The sequence below is a fragment of the Carex rostrata genome, chromosome 6 (assembly GCF_964058835.1).
Source record: "Carex rostrata chromosome 6, lpCarRost1.2, whole genome shotgun sequence".
NCBI lineage: Eukaryota > Viridiplantae > Streptophyta > Magnoliopsida > Poales > Cyperaceae > Carex > Carex rostrata.
In genome coordinates this window covers 7272057-7289855 of record NC_135923.1, presented here as the reverse complement: position 1 = coordinate 7289855, position 17799 = coordinate 7272057, and the positions used below count along the sequence as shown (strand labels likewise).

At 35.2% G+C, this 17799-nt stretch overlaps 1 protein-coding gene across 2 annotated transcripts; it reads left to right on the top strand.

Annotated features, from left to right (window-relative positions):
* Positions 1–757: 757 nt before the first annotated feature.
* LOC144555333 (phospholipid-transporting ATPase 1-like) lies at positions 758–14120 on the top strand. Of its 2 annotated transcripts, XM_078303625.1 has the most exons (8): positions 758–1663; positions 2015–2930; positions 3891–4191; positions 11376–12045; positions 12158–12281; positions 12634–12853; positions 12960–13418; positions 13638–14120. In XM_078303625.1, exons 1-8 carry the CDS (start codon positions 971–973, stop codon positions 13891–13893), a joined length of 3639 nt encoding a protein of 1212 aa, XP_078159751.1. In that variant the 5' UTR covers positions 758–970; the 3' UTR covers positions 13894–14120. The 2 variants fall into 2 exon arrangements, with proteins under 2 accessions (XP_078159751.1, XP_078159752.1); XM_078303626.1 differs by lacking the exons at positions 758–1663; positions 2015–2930; positions 3891–4191 and adding an exon at positions 9271–11141.
* Positions 14121–17799: the final 3679 nt, after the last annotated feature.

The window sequence follows — 17799 nt, the reverse complement described above, 5'->3', positions numbered from 1 at the left end:
CCCTCCTCTTGATACTCTTGATACAATGAATGCTACAATTTGTTCAGTAAAACTATCTTTGATTTTTGTGCATAATCATTTTTTTTATTAGAGATATATAGTTGCAGTGTAGATCTACCTTTTATGATATATTTATTCTAAATTAAAAAAAAATATATAGATGTTCAACTAAACAATTGCATGTTCTTAGATATGCCACCTAACAATTTAGGTGCAATTTAAATATTGTTAGGCATCCAACAAATCATTTGAAAAAAAATATTTGTTTAGAAAATTTCAATGGATAACTAAAAAACTTTTGAAGTGTCCAAAATTTGATACATCACATATCTATAATAATACATGTAATTAAATTTTCTTTAATATGCACCATCTTATGAAGTACCTCATAAAAATCTTATATTATAAACAAATGAAAAACCAGTGAATTTATTTTTATTGGCTATAAACCTTAATAAAAGGTTAATACAAACTTACAATTAATGAGATTCACTCATTAATTTTTTTAACTTTTAAAGTCATATTTTCTTAACCTCAAATTATAAAGTAACACAAATTAATTTAAAAACCAACTAAAGAATTCAATAAAAACAGTAACTTTTCCTTACCTCTTCCATCTTTAATTATAATTTATTATTTTTTAAACATAGTGTTATACAATTTTAAACGGCACCGTCACAAATTATCCTGCCACATCAGATTCCTTCCAGCTTCCTTCTAGAAATCCAACGGAAACCTTGTATTTCTCTCTCTTACGACTTTTCTCTCTTGTATCCATTCAAATCACCACCTCTTCTCTCACGCAGCCTCTTTGGAAATCCTCTCTCTCTCTCGCTATATTTTCCTGCACAAAACACAAACTAGGTGCAATTAATCAAATCCTCTTCATACGCTCAAATTATACTCTTCATCATCTTAAAAATTAAATACCCACCATTGATTCACAACTGATCTCTATCAGCATATATATATGAGTTCACCGGAGCCATTGATATCACCTCCTAGGCCGGGCTCACAACCACCTGATGAACCGAGCACGAGCACCGCTGGTACGCAACTACCCGGCCCTCTTCCGTCTCCGATCCTCAAATCATCCTCTCACAGACGGACCCACTCGCGCTCTTACTCCTATGAAACAGTCTCCTTTGCTGAAATCCTGCGCCAGAGCTCGAGACCGGTCGACTCAGACCATAACGGCTTCGCTCCAAGTTCAACCCAACCACCTCCGAACCTAATTCGATTATCAACTAGACGAAACTCGGAGCGGGTCGGATCATACCGAGACCTGAGCGATGATGAGGCGAGGTTTATATACATCAATGAACCGGCACGCACGCACGGCACACTGAAGTTTGTAAACAATGAAATTAGTACTTCCAAATACACAGTCATTACTTTCTTGCCAAGAAATTTGTTCGAGCAGTTCCACCGACTCGCGTACATTTATTTCCTCGTCCTCGCGGTGCTTAACTTCGTGCCACAACTGGGTGTCTTTTCGCCGGTTACCGGGATTTTACCTCTCGCATTTGTGCTGGTTGTCACGGCAGTCAAAGATGCGTATGAGGATTTCAGACGACACCGTTCGGATAAAACCGAGAATAACCGTACCGCTGCGGTGCTTACCGGCGGCGAGTTTCAACCCAAGGCGTGGAAGGACATACAGGTTAGTAATTTTTTTTTTTTTTTCTGATTTTCTGATATTGCAATTAGATTCTTTTGCACAGTTGATATTAATTTGGGACCCGCATTCGGATTAGATTATATTGGTCAATTAACTTATGCGGAGTGGAGTTGAACATTTGACTATTTTCTTTATTTGCACATGGTGCACGTGTTCCAAGCACCTTTTTACATTTTTACCGTCTCCAGAATCCTAACTTACAGTGAAAAGTCAAATTGCCTTTTATTTGATGTTTCTCATTTTCCTGAATATATTCAAAAAATTGAACTATAATCATATAGCGAATCCTAATTACTAACTAATAAAATGCACATTATCACATGGCAATTTAAGGTTGGGGACATAATCAGAATAACAAGCAACGAGACACTGCCATGTGATATGGTCTTGTTAGCAACCAGTGATCACACCGGTGTCGCGTACGTTCAGACAATCAATCTTGACGGCGAGTCGAATCTCAAGACGAGGTACGCAAAGCAAGAGACCATGTTCACGCCACCGGAGCAAATGTTGGGTCTGATCAAATGCGAACAACCAAACAGAAACATTTACGGCTTCCTCGCAAACGCCGAGATTAATGGAAAAAAGGTTTCCTTAGGCCCGTCAAATATAATTTTGCGTGGATGCGAGCTTAAGAACACCAATTGGCTTATAGGTATTGCGGTGTACACAGGCAGTGACACGAAGGTCATGCTGAACAATTCGGGAGCGCCGTCTAAAAGAAGCCGGCTCGAGTCACGCATGAACGGGGAGACGAGATTTCTTTCCATTTTCCTGGGTTTAATTTGCACAATTGTGATGGTATTAGCTGGAATATGGCTCTTTGTGCACCAAGACGAGCTTGGTACGATGCCATTTTACCGAAAGGACGACTTTCAGCAGAAGAACAAAACAACGTACAACTGGTACGGGAAAGGATGGATGATCGTGTTTACGTTCATGAGCTCGGTTATACTTTTCCAGATCATGATACCGATTTCTTTATACATCTCGATGGAACTGGTACGGCTGGGACAGGCATTCTTTATGATTCAGGATAACCAAATGTATCATGAGGCCACCAAATCAAGGTTTCAGTGTAGAGCTCTGAATATAAATGAGGATTTGGGACAGATTAAGTATGTTTTTTCTGACAAGACCGGTACGCTAACGGAGAATAAGATGGAATTTCGATCGGCAAGTGTTTATGGATCTGATTTCAGTGGAATTGGTGATTATTCTGGCAAGGAGAACACAGCTTCTGTTAAAGGTGAGATAATTGTTCTTTAATTTTAAGATCTTGTTGCCTCGTTTGTTACTGAGCTCATATATTCATTTTATTCAACTCATGCACAAACAAATATATATATATATATTTTTTTACAAATGGACCATGGTAAAAATGGTGATAACCATTTTTATAATAATCAAGTACTTCATTTTATATTATTATTTGTGGTTTTCTGTTGTCCAAACACTGGTTTTTATATTTATATCTGTTTTCTGGTTTCTTGATGAATGGGATGGGAATTTCAGAATTTGGAATAGAATATGAGTGAGTCTATGGTACTATGCATATCATGGGTTGTTACCGTGCGACGGTTCTATATTCGAGTTTTCAAATCCTAACGGTCGATCCGAATCGTTCATCTTGTTCTCCATATTAATATGTGTTTGGAGACCAAATTTTACATTTTTTGAAAAAAATTTTACTATTTTTTTAGATATTTAGAAAATCACTTGATCTGAAAATTCTGGACCATCCAAAAACAGTGATTTTCAATAAATCTAAAAAAATAGTAAAAAAATTTCAAAAAATGTAAAATTTGATTTCCAAACACATATTAATATGGAGAACAAGATGAACGGTTCGGATCGACCGTTAGGATTTGAAAACTCAAATATAAAGCCGTAGCACGGTAACAAATCGTAATATGCATAGTAAAATAGACTCACTCATAGAATATAATTAGTAAACCTGGTCCATTTTGAAGACTGAAATGTGAGAAAATGGGTTGAATTTTCTCATTTGGCCGGCTGCCGTATTAAAAAAAAAAAAACAATTTGACCAAGAATAACTTAGATTAACAAAATCCAAAGTATCAATTTTTAAATATAACCCCACAACAATGAAAGTTCTAAAAAAATACAAAAGTTTTATTTCATTAACATGACAGACTTGCAAACTCAAAACAAGTTATCAAATTTTATTTTATTTTTCTATACACAGATGGTCTCATCTTCAGACCGAAAACCATAGTGAAAACTGATCCGGAGTTGCACAAACTGTTACGGGATGGGACTGGGCCAAAAGCCGATCGAGCGCGTGATTTTTTCGTGGCTCTAGCCACTTGCAACACAATAGTGCCAATAGAAGTCGAGACGGCTGATGTTGGTGTCAAAGTGCTAGAGTACCAAGGAGAGTCACCGGACGAACAAGCGCTTGTTTATGCTGCAGCAGCATATGGAGTCATGCTAATCGAACGCACCTCCGGTCACATCATCGTCGATGTTTTTGGACAGCAACAGAGGTAATATTTTCTTTGAAGGATTTATTATTTTATTTTTATATTCCACATAGAATGCTTAGATGAATGATTTGTTTCTAGTTAGTACTAATTTGGGAAAATATCATGACGAGTGAGAATTAGTAAAGTAAAAGGTCAAAATTTGAAAAAAGACCAGGTATTGTTGAAAAGGACGACTTGCTTCCGAGTAGTGTCATGTTTACATTACTACCCTTATCTTTTAGTATTTTGTGAAAGTTTAACTTATTTTAATTATTTAAAGTTACATCGCTAGCTATGAATATTATAATTGGTGATCATACATTAAAAAAAGAAGTGTCACTTTGTTTGGTTTGACAAGGTAAATGACATGTAATGGATAAATATTATAATTCCGTACCAAACCTCACAGATCAGCTTGAAATTTGAATCCAATCAATGATCAATCTACATGGAACTTAATTTTTGGAATAAATAATATTCTTAATTTCCCGCAATTTTGATAGGTGCCCCCACCATATATTAATTATGAAGACGCGTAATTGTTTTAGAAAAATAATTTAGAACTATTTATTCAAATAATATTTTAGGAATCTAGATCTCTCATGCCCTATCATGTGGGCCCATGCGCGGTGGTCAACATAAGTATTCTATAGGATCTACAATGCCATTTCATTGTCATAGGATAATACCGGTGCGTAAATTAAATTCCCATTACAACAATTGATATGAATTTTCAAATTTCCAAATATAATATATCTAATAGAATCTACCCATCAAAATATATCTCATTGGTTTATTAACAAGTACCTATGAAACAACTCAAACAGAAGAATCTTCCATGCATATCCTTGAAAAATTAAAAAATAATTACATACCACAATGGATCCAATTACAAAGAACAAGCAGTAGATATAAATTAACAAAAAACAAATTCAAGAAATCATGCATCATAGTTGAGGTTTAGTTGAGATCTTGTAATCATTTATTAACCCTATTTTTGTGCAATTTGCGTCTCAACTACTCCCACTTATGTGCACACGTGGCACATCAACTAGTATCATTCCATCAAATTATTATTCTGTGATGTCATTTCTTTAATACTTGAGATATATTCTGAATCACTACACATTTCTCTCAAAAATATCTCTATAGAATATCCGAATTCCTATTAAATGGGGCCATTAATTGGGCTCCCAAAAGTCAAAGCTCTGGCGGCTGGGAACAAATATTATTCCATATGCTAGTAATAATAATGTTATATAATTAAGAGAAGTTTATCTTGATTTGTGTGTCTCTTTGGTAGTTTTTCTGGTTTAAAAGATATTAGCATGGAGAATTGCGCATAGAAAAGTAAACAAATAATAATAGTGGATATCGTATCTGGTATTCTGGTATTTGAAATATGCAATTTGGTCCCTGAGATTATTTTCATCACATAAATAAGAGTTCAGTTTTAGGATTATTAACCAAAGATGGGCTTGGTGTTAAATGGGCCGGGCCTCCTCGTGACCACATATCAACATAAAATCCCCCATTTTCATATAAACTCATTTGCTATTAATTTAATTTATTTTTCTGAATTTCAACTCCATTGAAGTTTGAACCATGAATAAATGTCACCTGTCTGTAATTATAAAATCTGTGTCATCACTTTCACATCAATTGATGTAGCGCCGGAAATGAGTCGGAACATAATAATTGCATGAGATCCGAATCCATTATTATTAAAAAAAAACATAATTTATAATTCCATTTATGATCTATCTAGAGTCTAGACAGCATAGCTGCATAGGCCATAGGACCCTGGCCATGAAAATAAATGAAATCCACCTTTCTCTTTTTTGAGAAATGAAATCCACCTTTCAAGTTAACACTTTTGAAAAGCTGCTTCCACAGTTCTTTTGCAGTTCCTTTGCAGGGAAGTCATATTATTTTTTTGTCACAGGCTAAGATAGAGTAATAGGTCATAGGCTCATAACAAACAAATAAAAAAAAATCTCAACTTTTTCTGGACATCTCAGATTGGATATATTTTTCCTTGATAATTGATCTTTAGATTTTTATATTATGTTCGTGTGCGAAGGATGCCTCCATTTTAGAATAAATGGAGAGGATTTGAACCCAATAGTATCATTGTCAGGAATCTTCACATTGTAAACAATTAAAAGGAGGTGTTTTGTCGGGTCAACTATTTCAACGATCCTGATCTTTCCATGATGTTCACGTTTAAGGTGGAACATTAATGAAAGAATTCCAACGGTCGAGATCCTCCCGTGGTCTACAAGTTATAATGGGGGCCATTGTTGGGGAAAGTCAATCCTCCGTGGTCTTCAAGTTATATGGATTTTTTAATTCTATCCTAATGTGGTGAAGTGTGTTGCTACTTATAAGTATCAAAAATAATTTAGCAAGGTTTATAATTCATAATGAGAGATTTAAAACGGTATGTGATAACTTTTTATTCTATTCGTATAATTCATCAATTTTATAAATAATTCAGACATTTTAATGAACAAAATAATTCGGATATAATACGAATAATTTTTAGAATCTTGTTACTACCATAGAAAAGGGTCAGGTGATATGTGCGTCATTGCACGGCACGCACAATTATATGTATAGATATCGCTATAGAAAATCCTACTACTTGTTCTCTAAATTCATATTTTCCGCGTTGTGTGGACTCCAGAAATTTGCTCGGTAGTCAAAGAATTATATATCATAAATACAATCGATATCACATCATGATGTTTCAATTCGATATTATTTTATAAGAACTCGAACTAAATGTTTTGACTCTTTCAACTATCTCTGCACAAAGTTTTAGTCATAGAGAACACCTATGCACAAATTATTGCGGTATTACTACGTTTTTTAGCCTTGGATGGTATGGAATTGTGGATGAGATATTAAGGCATATCATACATCGTTTTTAGCAAGCAAGAATATTTTCGATTACAAGCATACAATTATAGTTTTCTTAATAATAATAATAATAATAATAATATAAGGGAGGTATTTTCAATTTTTTTTTAAAGAAGAACCCGTAGGCTTGTCCTTAACTTTATTTGTATTTGATTCCGCTCCTGATTTATGCTTAATCATCTTCAAGTAAAATAATGTAAAATTAGATATTTGAATTTTTTTTTTCCCTGACAACAATGGCAAGGCCACCTTTGACCAAATAATTGAGTAATATGATTAGGATTAACCAATGCAAATATTGCTCTTATCGAATAACATTATAAATAATGCTTAGTGGCTAAGTTATACCCAGAGGGAAAAGGTGCGCTACTTAGAACTACTACTGATCAGGAAAGGTTGTTATTATAGACTTGTCATCTTCTTCCTTTTAGCTTTATATAGTGGTTTTACTTTTAATCAACTTGAGAGGTGATCAAAGTGTATATTGTTAAGTCATTGAAATCAATTGCATATTTAATAAACCTCTTACTATAAGCTAGTAAAATTGATAAAAAAGTGAAGTTGTGTCTAGATTTTCAATTTGATTTTCATCCGATAATAGTCTAATTTAAAACCGATTAGATACACTCCTATATAGAGTAGAACTAGGGTATTTTTAAGTTCACCAAATCTCTTGGTGAACTCAAGTTTAAAATCTATTAAATCGACTTCAAATGACGAATCTGAACTGTTGAAATCCACATATCTTACGAGTGATGCATCTACATATAAATTTTTTAAATATTTTGAATTAATTTAGTATAAAGTCAAGCGGTCAAAAAATGAATGCATCAAAAAAAATTTATTAAGCTTCTAATTTTGACCGCTTGACTTTATACTAAATTAATTCGAATGTTTAAAATTTTCACATGCAGACGCATCACTCGTAAGATAGACGGGTCTTAACGATTCAGATTTATAATTTAAAGCTGATTTAATGAGTTTTAGATTTGAGTTCACTAATGGACTTGGTGAACTTAAGAACACCTAGTTATACTCAACTATATAATATTTCAATGATTTTAACTTGTATTTTTCTATTTGCCTTATATTTTTCTAGCCGCCTAATTAATTACCGCACGCGGGCCATGTTTGGTTTGATTCTCTAGTAATTAACATACAGGAGATCTCCATTTCCTATTTAGATATCAGGTCATGCTGTAAAGGACAGCTCCATTTTGATCAAACAGAGAAAATTCAAATGGATAATGTTCCAACAATTCGGGCTCAGTTTCACTGGCACATTGACAAGTATTTCCTCTCTGGAAGTTTCTAGATGTGCACAGAAACCAAGTCTAAACCCACTCAGACCAATTGAAACAACAAAAATTAAACTGGAGATGTTTATCCCCTTGCCCTCCTAAAAGCAAGACAGTCAATTAATCATCTCTTATTAAATTTACTTAACAAAGCACCACCTGATCAATACAAAACCCAAATATAATCACCCCAAAATATATTTTTGAAGAAACCAACACACTTGTCTCCACTTGGTGCCTTCCCACCGCACACTTAAACATGTATAATTGTGAAGTAGACAGGTTTATTATAAAAAGGATATAATCATGTAATAATATAATTATAATAAAATGGTTAGGTGAGAACCTTGTTCAGAGATGTTTTTGCTGGTATTGATCCAGATTTGAATGCTCAAGTGGAATTTGGAACATTCCAAAAAGTTGGATCTTATTTGCGTTAACACGTCAAGCTGGTCTTACTATAAAAACAGTGCTGCTTGTTTCCAACTAATTTCTGCTACGCTAGCGTTTGATTTTAAGTCAAGGCATTAGACAGGGACACAGGGTTTCTTCAAAGCCTCTTTTATCAATCAATTTCTTTTTGAAGTATAATTTTTGTTTTTCTCTGTGAATTAGTCATACAACTGTTGCCTTAGCTTTCTGGTCTTCACGCAAGTCTTGTCTCTGCTTTTCTTTCAAATAACATGGCCTCTCTCCTTTCCCTCTCATATACTTTTATAATCTCTTCAAATCTGTTATTAAATGCATCACCAATCGCTCCTTTACTTTCTCTCCTTCTCTTTATCCTTTCACTCAACATCCATTTCAAACCCACCTACTCCAAAACCCTTCTCTTTTCTCCAGTTTTAAAGTCTCTGTTTTTTATTGACCCTACAAAATCTCTCACTTTCTTTCTCAAACCTCTGTTTCCAATTTTCATAAACCCTTTTGACCCAAACTAGAAAATACAGAAAACCTTGAACCTTTGCGCTGATCTCTCCAATTCCATGTCAAATTCATCCCTCTAGCTACAACAGACATGGCCACAGAGGTGTCACCACGCTGTACCCACCTGCCGGGCCGCTTCAGCCGGTCGCTTGATCAACTTCCCTCACCTTTACCTCGGCATCTCAGCCCTCGTGCTGAGTCAGACCAACTCACTGCCTCACCCAAAGAAACAACTCTAAATGAGGAAGAGTCGCGGCTCGTCTTCATAGCCGATCCGGGTCGAACGCTCACCACTGCCCGGTTTGACATAGCGGGTAACTCAATCCGAACTGCTAAGTATTCCCTTCTCACCTTTTTCCCTCGAAATCTTTTCGAACAATTCCATCGAGTCGCATATGTGTACTTTCTCGCAATTGCCATACTAAATCAGCTGCCCCAGCTAGCCGTCTTTGGCAGAGGAGCGTCAATTTTCCCGTTAGCAGTTGTTTTACTAGTTACCGCAGTAAAAGATGCATATGAGGATTTTCGACGGCACCGATCAGACCGAACAGAAAACCATAGGCTAGCCTTTGTTTTCACCAACAATCAGTTTGCATCCAAAAGATGGAAGGAGATACAAGTTGGTGATGTTGTAAAGGTGTCGGCTAATTCGACTCTTCCGGCTGATATGGTGTTGTTATCCACAAGTGACCCGAGTGGAGTTGCATATGTGCAAACACTAAACTTAGATGGCGAAGCGAACCTGAAAATCAGGTACGCAAAGCAGGAGACGGTTAGCAGATTGGGAGGGGCAGAGGGATTGAAAGGAGCTGTTATAAATTGTGAGAACCCGAACAGAAACATTTATGGCTTTCACGCATATTTGGAGATTGACGGGAGGCGTGTATCGCTTGGTCCATTGAATATTGTTTTACGTGGTTGCGAGTTGAAAAACACAGAGTGGGCCATAGGGGTTGTGGTTTATGCTGGGAGTGAGACGAAGGCTATGTTAAACAACTCCGGTACTCCATCTAAGAGAAGCCGGTTGGAGAGACATATGAACAGAGAAACAGTTTATTTATCGGCAATTCTGATTGTACTGTGCTCAGTTGTCTCTCTACTTGCTGGTATTTGGCTTGCCAATTATAGTGGTGATTTGGATTTGGTACAATTTTTTCACAAAAAGGATTATACTAATGGAATTGAAGCAAATTATAACTACTACGTTCTAGGGGTACAAGTATTCTTCACATTTCTCATGTCAGTAATTATTTTCCAAATCATGATACCAATTTCCTTGTACATTTCCATGGAGCTGGTACGGCTTGGACAGGCCTACTTCATGACTGGTGATAACAATTTATGTGATGGAACCTCGAGCTCTCAGTTTCAATGTAAGGCATTGAATATTAATGAAGATTTGGGTCAGATTAGGTACGTATTTTCCGACAAAACTGGTACACTAACCCAGAACAAGATGGAGTTTCGGTATGCGAGCATTAATGGAGTAGATTACAGAAACCTGGTCACGACGGGTGCAAGTTCAAACACAGTTTGGATGCCAAAAATGCGAGTTGAAACCGATCCAAAACTTTTGAGGGACATAATGGGTGACACGGAGCAGGGGAAGTTTATCAGAGATTTTTTTCTTGCTTTGGCATGTTGTAACACAATTGTGCCATCAGTACTTGATGATGAAACAACTAACATGAAATTAGTTAATTATCAAGGCGAGTCACCTGATGAACAGGCACTGGTCTCAGCAGCTGCGGCCTATGGTTTTGTGCTCATTGAGAGAACGTCTGGCCGTGTAGTAGTTGACGTGCTAGGAGAGCGTCAGAGGTATAATTAAGGAACAATTATGTGATTAGAAATCGATAACCACCTTCAATTCTAGGCAAAAATAAATGACTATAGAAGTATGCATCTTTTTATATGATCGATATTTAGTAATTGTGATTTTCATAGTTATCATGATAGTTCCATTTTAAATTTATTTTGCTTTTAGTTATACTAAACCTTTTTATTCTATTAATCTATTCACGCAAAATTGATGAGTTTCTCCATCTCATGCAGCTATAATGTGTTGGGTCTACACGAATTTGATAGTGACAGAAAGCGGATGTCAGTTATTATCGGATGCCCAGACAATTCCGTTAAGCTGTTCGTGAAGGGTGCTGATAGTTCAATGTTTACTGTCCTTGATAAGACCCTAAACCCGGATGTGACCCGTTTAACCAAAACCCACCTTCATAACTACTCAAACATTGGCCTCAGAACCCTGGTTATCGGCATGCGGGACCTCACTAATGCAGAGTTTGAAGAATGGCACAGCACATATGAGAGGGCCAGTACAGCACTCCTTGGCCGTGGGAACCAGTTGCGCGCGCTAGCATCCAAGATGGAAACCGAGTTACAACTTCTCGGTGCAACTGGTATAGAAGACAAGTTGCAACAGGGTGTTCCTGAGGCAATAGAGAAGTTAAGGCTAGCTGGTATAAAAGTTTGGGTTTTGACCGGAGACAAACAGGAGACGGCTATCTCGATCGGGTTCTCTTGTAGACTGTTGACAAGAGGGATGAACCAGATTGTGATTAATGCCAATTCCAGGGACTCATGTAGAAAAAAATTAGCAGATGCTGTTGCCTTATCAGAGAAGATGATGAGAAATTCAAACGAACAGCAAGGGCTGATAATCGACGGAAATAGCCTTGTATATGTTCTTGAGACTGAATTGGAAAAAGAGGTACTAAAATGTTGTCTTCTATTATTTTCCTTTTCTATTTTCTTCTATTCTTTTTCCTTATCAAAGGATTATTTTGTTCTTAACTGGTACAAAATTGATGAATGTTTTGCAGCTATTCAAAGTGGCTACCAGGTGTGATGTTGTGTTGTGCTGCCGTGTGGCCCCACTGCAGAAGGCCGGTATTGTTGCTCTTATCAAGAACAATACCGATGACATGACACTTGCTATTGGAGATGGTAAGTTCTATGCTTGCTTAGTTTCATTGGCAATTTCTGACAGTAGTGCAAGTCTCATTAAGTTGGTTAAGGCATTAAATAGGGTAGTTCAATTTGCACCTTCATAAAAGACAAAATATTTATGTATACCCATACTGATGAGAAATATAATAAAGAAAATAAATATATCCTCTGTAGTAAGGGAGAAGTTTATAATAAAGAAAATAAATATATACTCTCTTACTCTGTAGTAAGGGAGAAGTTTATACTTTAGGTAGTGTAAAAGAATTGGTGAAATGGCTATTGGATTCTTCTTTTGAGTGCACATACGTAAATTTTCATAAAAGGACTAAATGGGCATTATTTTCTGTAGGAGCAAATGACGTGTCGATGATACAAATGGCGGATGTTGGGATAGGGATAAGCGGGCAGGAGGGACGACAAGCTGTCATGGCCTCTGATTTCGCCATGGCACAATTTAGATTTCTGGTACCCCTTTTGTTGGTGCATGGCCATTGGAATTATCAAAGAATGGCCTATATGATCCTCTACAACTTTTACCGTAATGCCCTCTACGTATTTGTGCTATTTTGGTAAGTATATCTTTTACTTCAATTTTCACTAGTTATTGGCTAAATTTTATTTATAAACCCAATTTTGAGCACTTGACAACAATTTCTTTCCTCTTTTAAATCACAGGTATGTTTTATACACAGCCTTCTCACCGACAAATGCCATAAATGAATGGAGTTCCGTTCTATACTCGGTCATATACACTGCTGTACCGACTATAGTAGTAGCCATACTCGACAAGGATTTGAGCCGTAGTACTCTGATGAACCACCCACAACTCTATGGTTCAGGCCAAAGAGAAGAGAAATACAATTTTAAGCTCTTCGTTGGTTTCATGCTTGATTCTTTGTGGCAAAGCCTTGTGATTTTTTTCTTGCCATTCTTTGCGTACCGGCATAGTGATGTCGACTGGTCTGGCCTAGGTGATTTGTGGGTCCTTGGTGTAGTTATTTTGGTAAATATAGACTTGGCTGTTGATGTGATACGGTGGAATTGGATCACCCATGCCGCAATTTGGGGCAGTATTGCTGCCACTTGGATTTGCGTCATTATTATCGATTCATTATGGTGGCTTCCTGGTTTCTGGTACGTCTTTCTTTTCTCTTGCCTTATTCTGTTGCAATATTTTGGAAAACTTTTTACATCCCTGTTTATTAATCACCCCCCAAATGTTCTTTTATGTACAAAGAACAAGTATTGTATTGACATATTCCTACTTTATGGACCAAATTTTAAATGGCATAAACTTCAAAGTAACTGTTCTGAAACAAGATTACTAATATTTGTTTTGCTTGGTTTGTTCAGGGCAATATATCATATGATGGAATCATGGCGATTTTGGTTTTGCTTGCTTGGTGTAATAATAGCTGGTTTGGTACCTCATTTTGTGGGGAAAACTTTCTTGGAGTATGTCATGCCAAGTGATATCCAAATTGCAAGGGAAATGGAGAAAGTTAACAACCCGACCGGTACAACGAGCGTACCTCGTACCAACGATTCATCTGCTGCAACACAACTTGAAGTTCAAATGATACAGCAGCAGCAACAACTTGAGCCATAATCATAGAGGGTTCATACTTTTTTTTTTTTTTTCTTTTTGTCACAGGAAAATTTCCCTTTTTCGGTTATGTGTGTATATTATTAGGCTTATTCTTTGAGCTATGGGTCGGCTTCTCACCGGTTTATAGGCTTAGTAGCTATCCAAAGGGGTAGTTTTGCAGATCAAATGAGATGTATATTTATCACCTTTATTTTTTGGTATATTAATTATTACATGGAGATCTCTTATGTTGTCCAAGAGCTCAATCAATCAAAGGGGTAGTTTTGTCAATGAATAATGCAACGAAATTGTCTTGATTGAAACCAATTGAATTAGATGATTATTAGAAATAAAATGATGTTTAGAGACCAATTATGACAAACGCAAACTTTAGTGACATTTTAAAATCATTATTGTCTCCTTTGGTGCATAGTATCTTTCATATTTAACAAGTCAAGTACTTTCATCAAACAAATCATAGTCATTTTTTTGTCCTCTTCATTTAGTACATTGTACCTTTTCCTGCTGAATTGAAGTACTGTTTGTCAAACTATACCATGCAGGACATGTTAGCAAAATTCGTCAAATCAACCAAAATTAATACCAGATGCCTATTTTTTAAAAAATAAATAAAATATAATTGTTTTTTACTCGTTAAATTCCATCTACTACATATTTAAAAAAAAAAAATGCATAGTACTTGGTGAGTGGAATTTTAACTCAAATTCTCTCAATCATAAAATATAATTTTAGCCACTGAGCTACAACTAAATATTTGTTAATTAATGAGTGGAGGAGCTGGAGTATATAAAAAATAAAAAAGTTAAAAATAAAATTCAATTAAGTTTTTATATACATAATTAAAATTTGAAATTACAGAACTAGCTTATTCACTTTTAACTAGGTTTTAGATCTGTCCTGATTACATTAAGAAATATAATATCCGGCATGAGCTGCATAACTGTGCTGTGTTTTCTTATTCTTCGTTTAGCATTTATAAAAGTGATTTCATCCTATTATATAGTGTTTGTGGATCATCCGATCAAAATCAATAAGCTTACTCTTTAATTTCTGATCTCGACCATCTATTTCTTATCAGATGGCCTGTGTCTAGACTCTAAACTGTGGCCCACCATGACCATTCATGACTAAGTGGCAACAGATTGTAAGGGAATCGGAAACGGTTTGATGGGTATCGAATCGAATTCGGCACGATGTCAAGTCAGAACTTCCAACCGATTTCAAAATTTATACGTGTGCACGAATCTTAATGCGAATTGGATGGTTTAGACCGTCCCACTTGGAGTGCAACTGTGCAAGTGATAACATTAGTTTTCTTGAATGTGGGTTCCTCGCGTGGGCACCTTTGTAATGTATGGGCCTGATTGAGACATACATTTATAAAGGCTTTTTAAGCACTAATCAAGGAAGGGTAGATTGCAAATGCAACTAATTTTGGGGGCCCATTAATGTTCAAATGGGCTTCTGTTCAGTTCTCTCCTTTTCTGAGGTTAAAGAGAAATGGTACAAGAGGATAGAAACTCATGCAACTTTTTTGTGATATCTTCTTAGGCCTGTCTAGAAAAGAATATTTACATATAGATCATGATATATTGATATCCCCTTCAAATTACCAAAATTAACATGGTTGTTTAATGTTTGGCAACGTCTCTCTCTCCATTAAAACATCTCATAAGAACAAATTGATGATAGACTTTTCAGCTTACTCTGCGCAATTGCTAATATTAAAATTTATGGGTAAAGATATTGACAGAACTATTTTGACTTCATACAGTGCGCTAGTTATATATATATATATTCTCATTTTGTCTCTATTGATTGTGTTAATTACATGGAGCCAAAATAGATCTGTCAACATCTTTACCCAGATTTACGTCTTGAAACTAATTATAAGGATAATCATGCAAGGCTTCCAAACAGTTGATAGTACAAGACGAGATTAATTGAACCATAATAAGGCGTGAACGGTTTGAAATATTATATGGACATACCATGTTTAAGAGAACATAATCTCAAGCGCCTCCAAACAATGAAGGCACATCTCATGTGGTACCGTGTTTCTCTAATAGAACAAGAAAACAACAAGCATGTGTCCATGCTGTTGCAATAAATTTTTAGATGCAAGATCAAATTAAATTATGATCATTATATTAGCTATATAATGAACTTTATGTTAGTAAAATATTTATACGATTTGATTCAATTTTGTTTTCTTTTGCATGAGTCTTAAGATATTGATTAGTACATTGTCTATTTATGTGTGTTAAAATAACACGGAGAGTGTTACTCTTTGTCACTAAATTAAAGACCGATTTTTCCGGATCAATCAATTAAATATCAAAAATTAAAATCTGAAGCCGTAACAACAACCGCTCGAACCTATGCATTGTACCATAGCCCCGCGCGCTGTGTGTGTTAAAAATCTGAAATATTTTGTAACAATTTTGGTGGCTAATTTGAAATTGTTAACCAAGTAGAAAACTTATTTTTTGTGCTTTTTTTTTCATCTCCATTACAATTACCTCAACTCGGCTTGTAGCATTTTAAAAAGACAACCGGTAAAATATACAATTCACAACAACATTTATAAACGCATGATATATATAGAAATGCATGGGTATGAAACATAAGGGTGTGTTCGGCGGACGGAGGGGAATAGAAATGGGAGTGGGATTGCAAAATTTTTGAACTAATTTTTACTGTCCACGTGGGGAAAAAACAATTCAATCTAAGTGAATTTTTTTTTTCCACATGAACAATAAATTCTGATCACACCCTAAAAGAAGCTTCTTGCATTGTGGGTCAGATGTGTACCTTAATTAAACAGGCTGCCTCCAAAAACTTAGCTAGATTTTTGGTTTTGGAACTTGAATTTTTTTGATAAACCATAATTAAGAAAATTATTTTTACTAAACTAGCATGATTGTTTTTTTTTTTTTTAAAAAACCACAAAGACTGAACGGAACATTCGGTCTCCACTTTTTCCTTTTCTCCAGACCGAATGGTCTGTTCGGTCTCAACAATTCTCAAATTTTTTATACGGGAAAGTGACCGTCGCCACAGAAGATCCGAAAATGGCCAGACCCTAGGAGCCATTCGGTCTTGTGGGTTTTGTTAATTTCTGCGCACTCGTCTCTGTCTGCGTGCCTCCTCCCATTCCTCTTTTCCTCTTGAACCGTTGTTCCACTATTTTTTTTAACTCTCCAAATTAGTATAATTTTAATTCTAATCACATAGGTTTGTGTATTTTTGAAAGAAGAACAAGAAAAGCTTCAGATCTACAAGTTTCGTTCGGTATGTGTTTAATTCTCTTATTTTTGATAAATAATCCGAAATTATGAATAAATGGTTTAGTAGTATAAATGGTTTATGTAGTAATTGTAGTATAAATAAATAGTTTATGTGTATTTTTTTCTTTTTGTAGTATAAATGGTTTATGTGTATTTTTTTAGTAGTATAAATGGTTAATGTAGTAATTGTAGTATAAATAAATATTTATGTAGTAATTGTAGTATAAAAAATGGCTTATGTAGTAATTTATTTGTATATAGTTTATGTAGTAACTGTAGTATAAATAAATGGCTTATGTAGTAATTTATTTGCATGTAGTAATTTATTTGCATGTAGTAATTTATTTGTATATAGTTTGCATGTAGTATAAATAAATGGTTTATGTAGTAATTGTAGTATAAATTATTTTTTTAGTAATTGAATTAATTTATATTTATTTTTGTAGTGTAATTTAAGTTTATATAGTGTAATTAGTAATTGTAGAATTATTTAGTGTACGTGCACGTAGTAATTGTTGAATGATTTATTTTCTTAGTTTAATTTAGATTTTTGTAGTGTAATTGTAGAATAATGTAAATTAATAGAATGAATGTTAATATTTAATTGGGTTTGCAT

Excerpts from the sequence above, each read along its gene's own strand:
- LOC144555333 (XM_078303625.1), top strand. The coding sequence starts at position 971 with ATGAGTTCACCGGAGCCATTGATATCACCTCCTAGGCCGGGCTCACAA. Across the intron at positions 2,931-3,890 it reads GAACACAGCTTCTGTTAAAG|ATGGTCTCATCTTCAGACCG; the intron begins GTGAGATAATTG and ends TTCTATACACAG. Across the intron at positions 12,046-12,157 it reads AGACTGAATTGGAAAAAGAG|CTATTCAAAGTGGCTACCAG; the intron begins GTACTAAAATGT and ends AATGTTTTGCAG.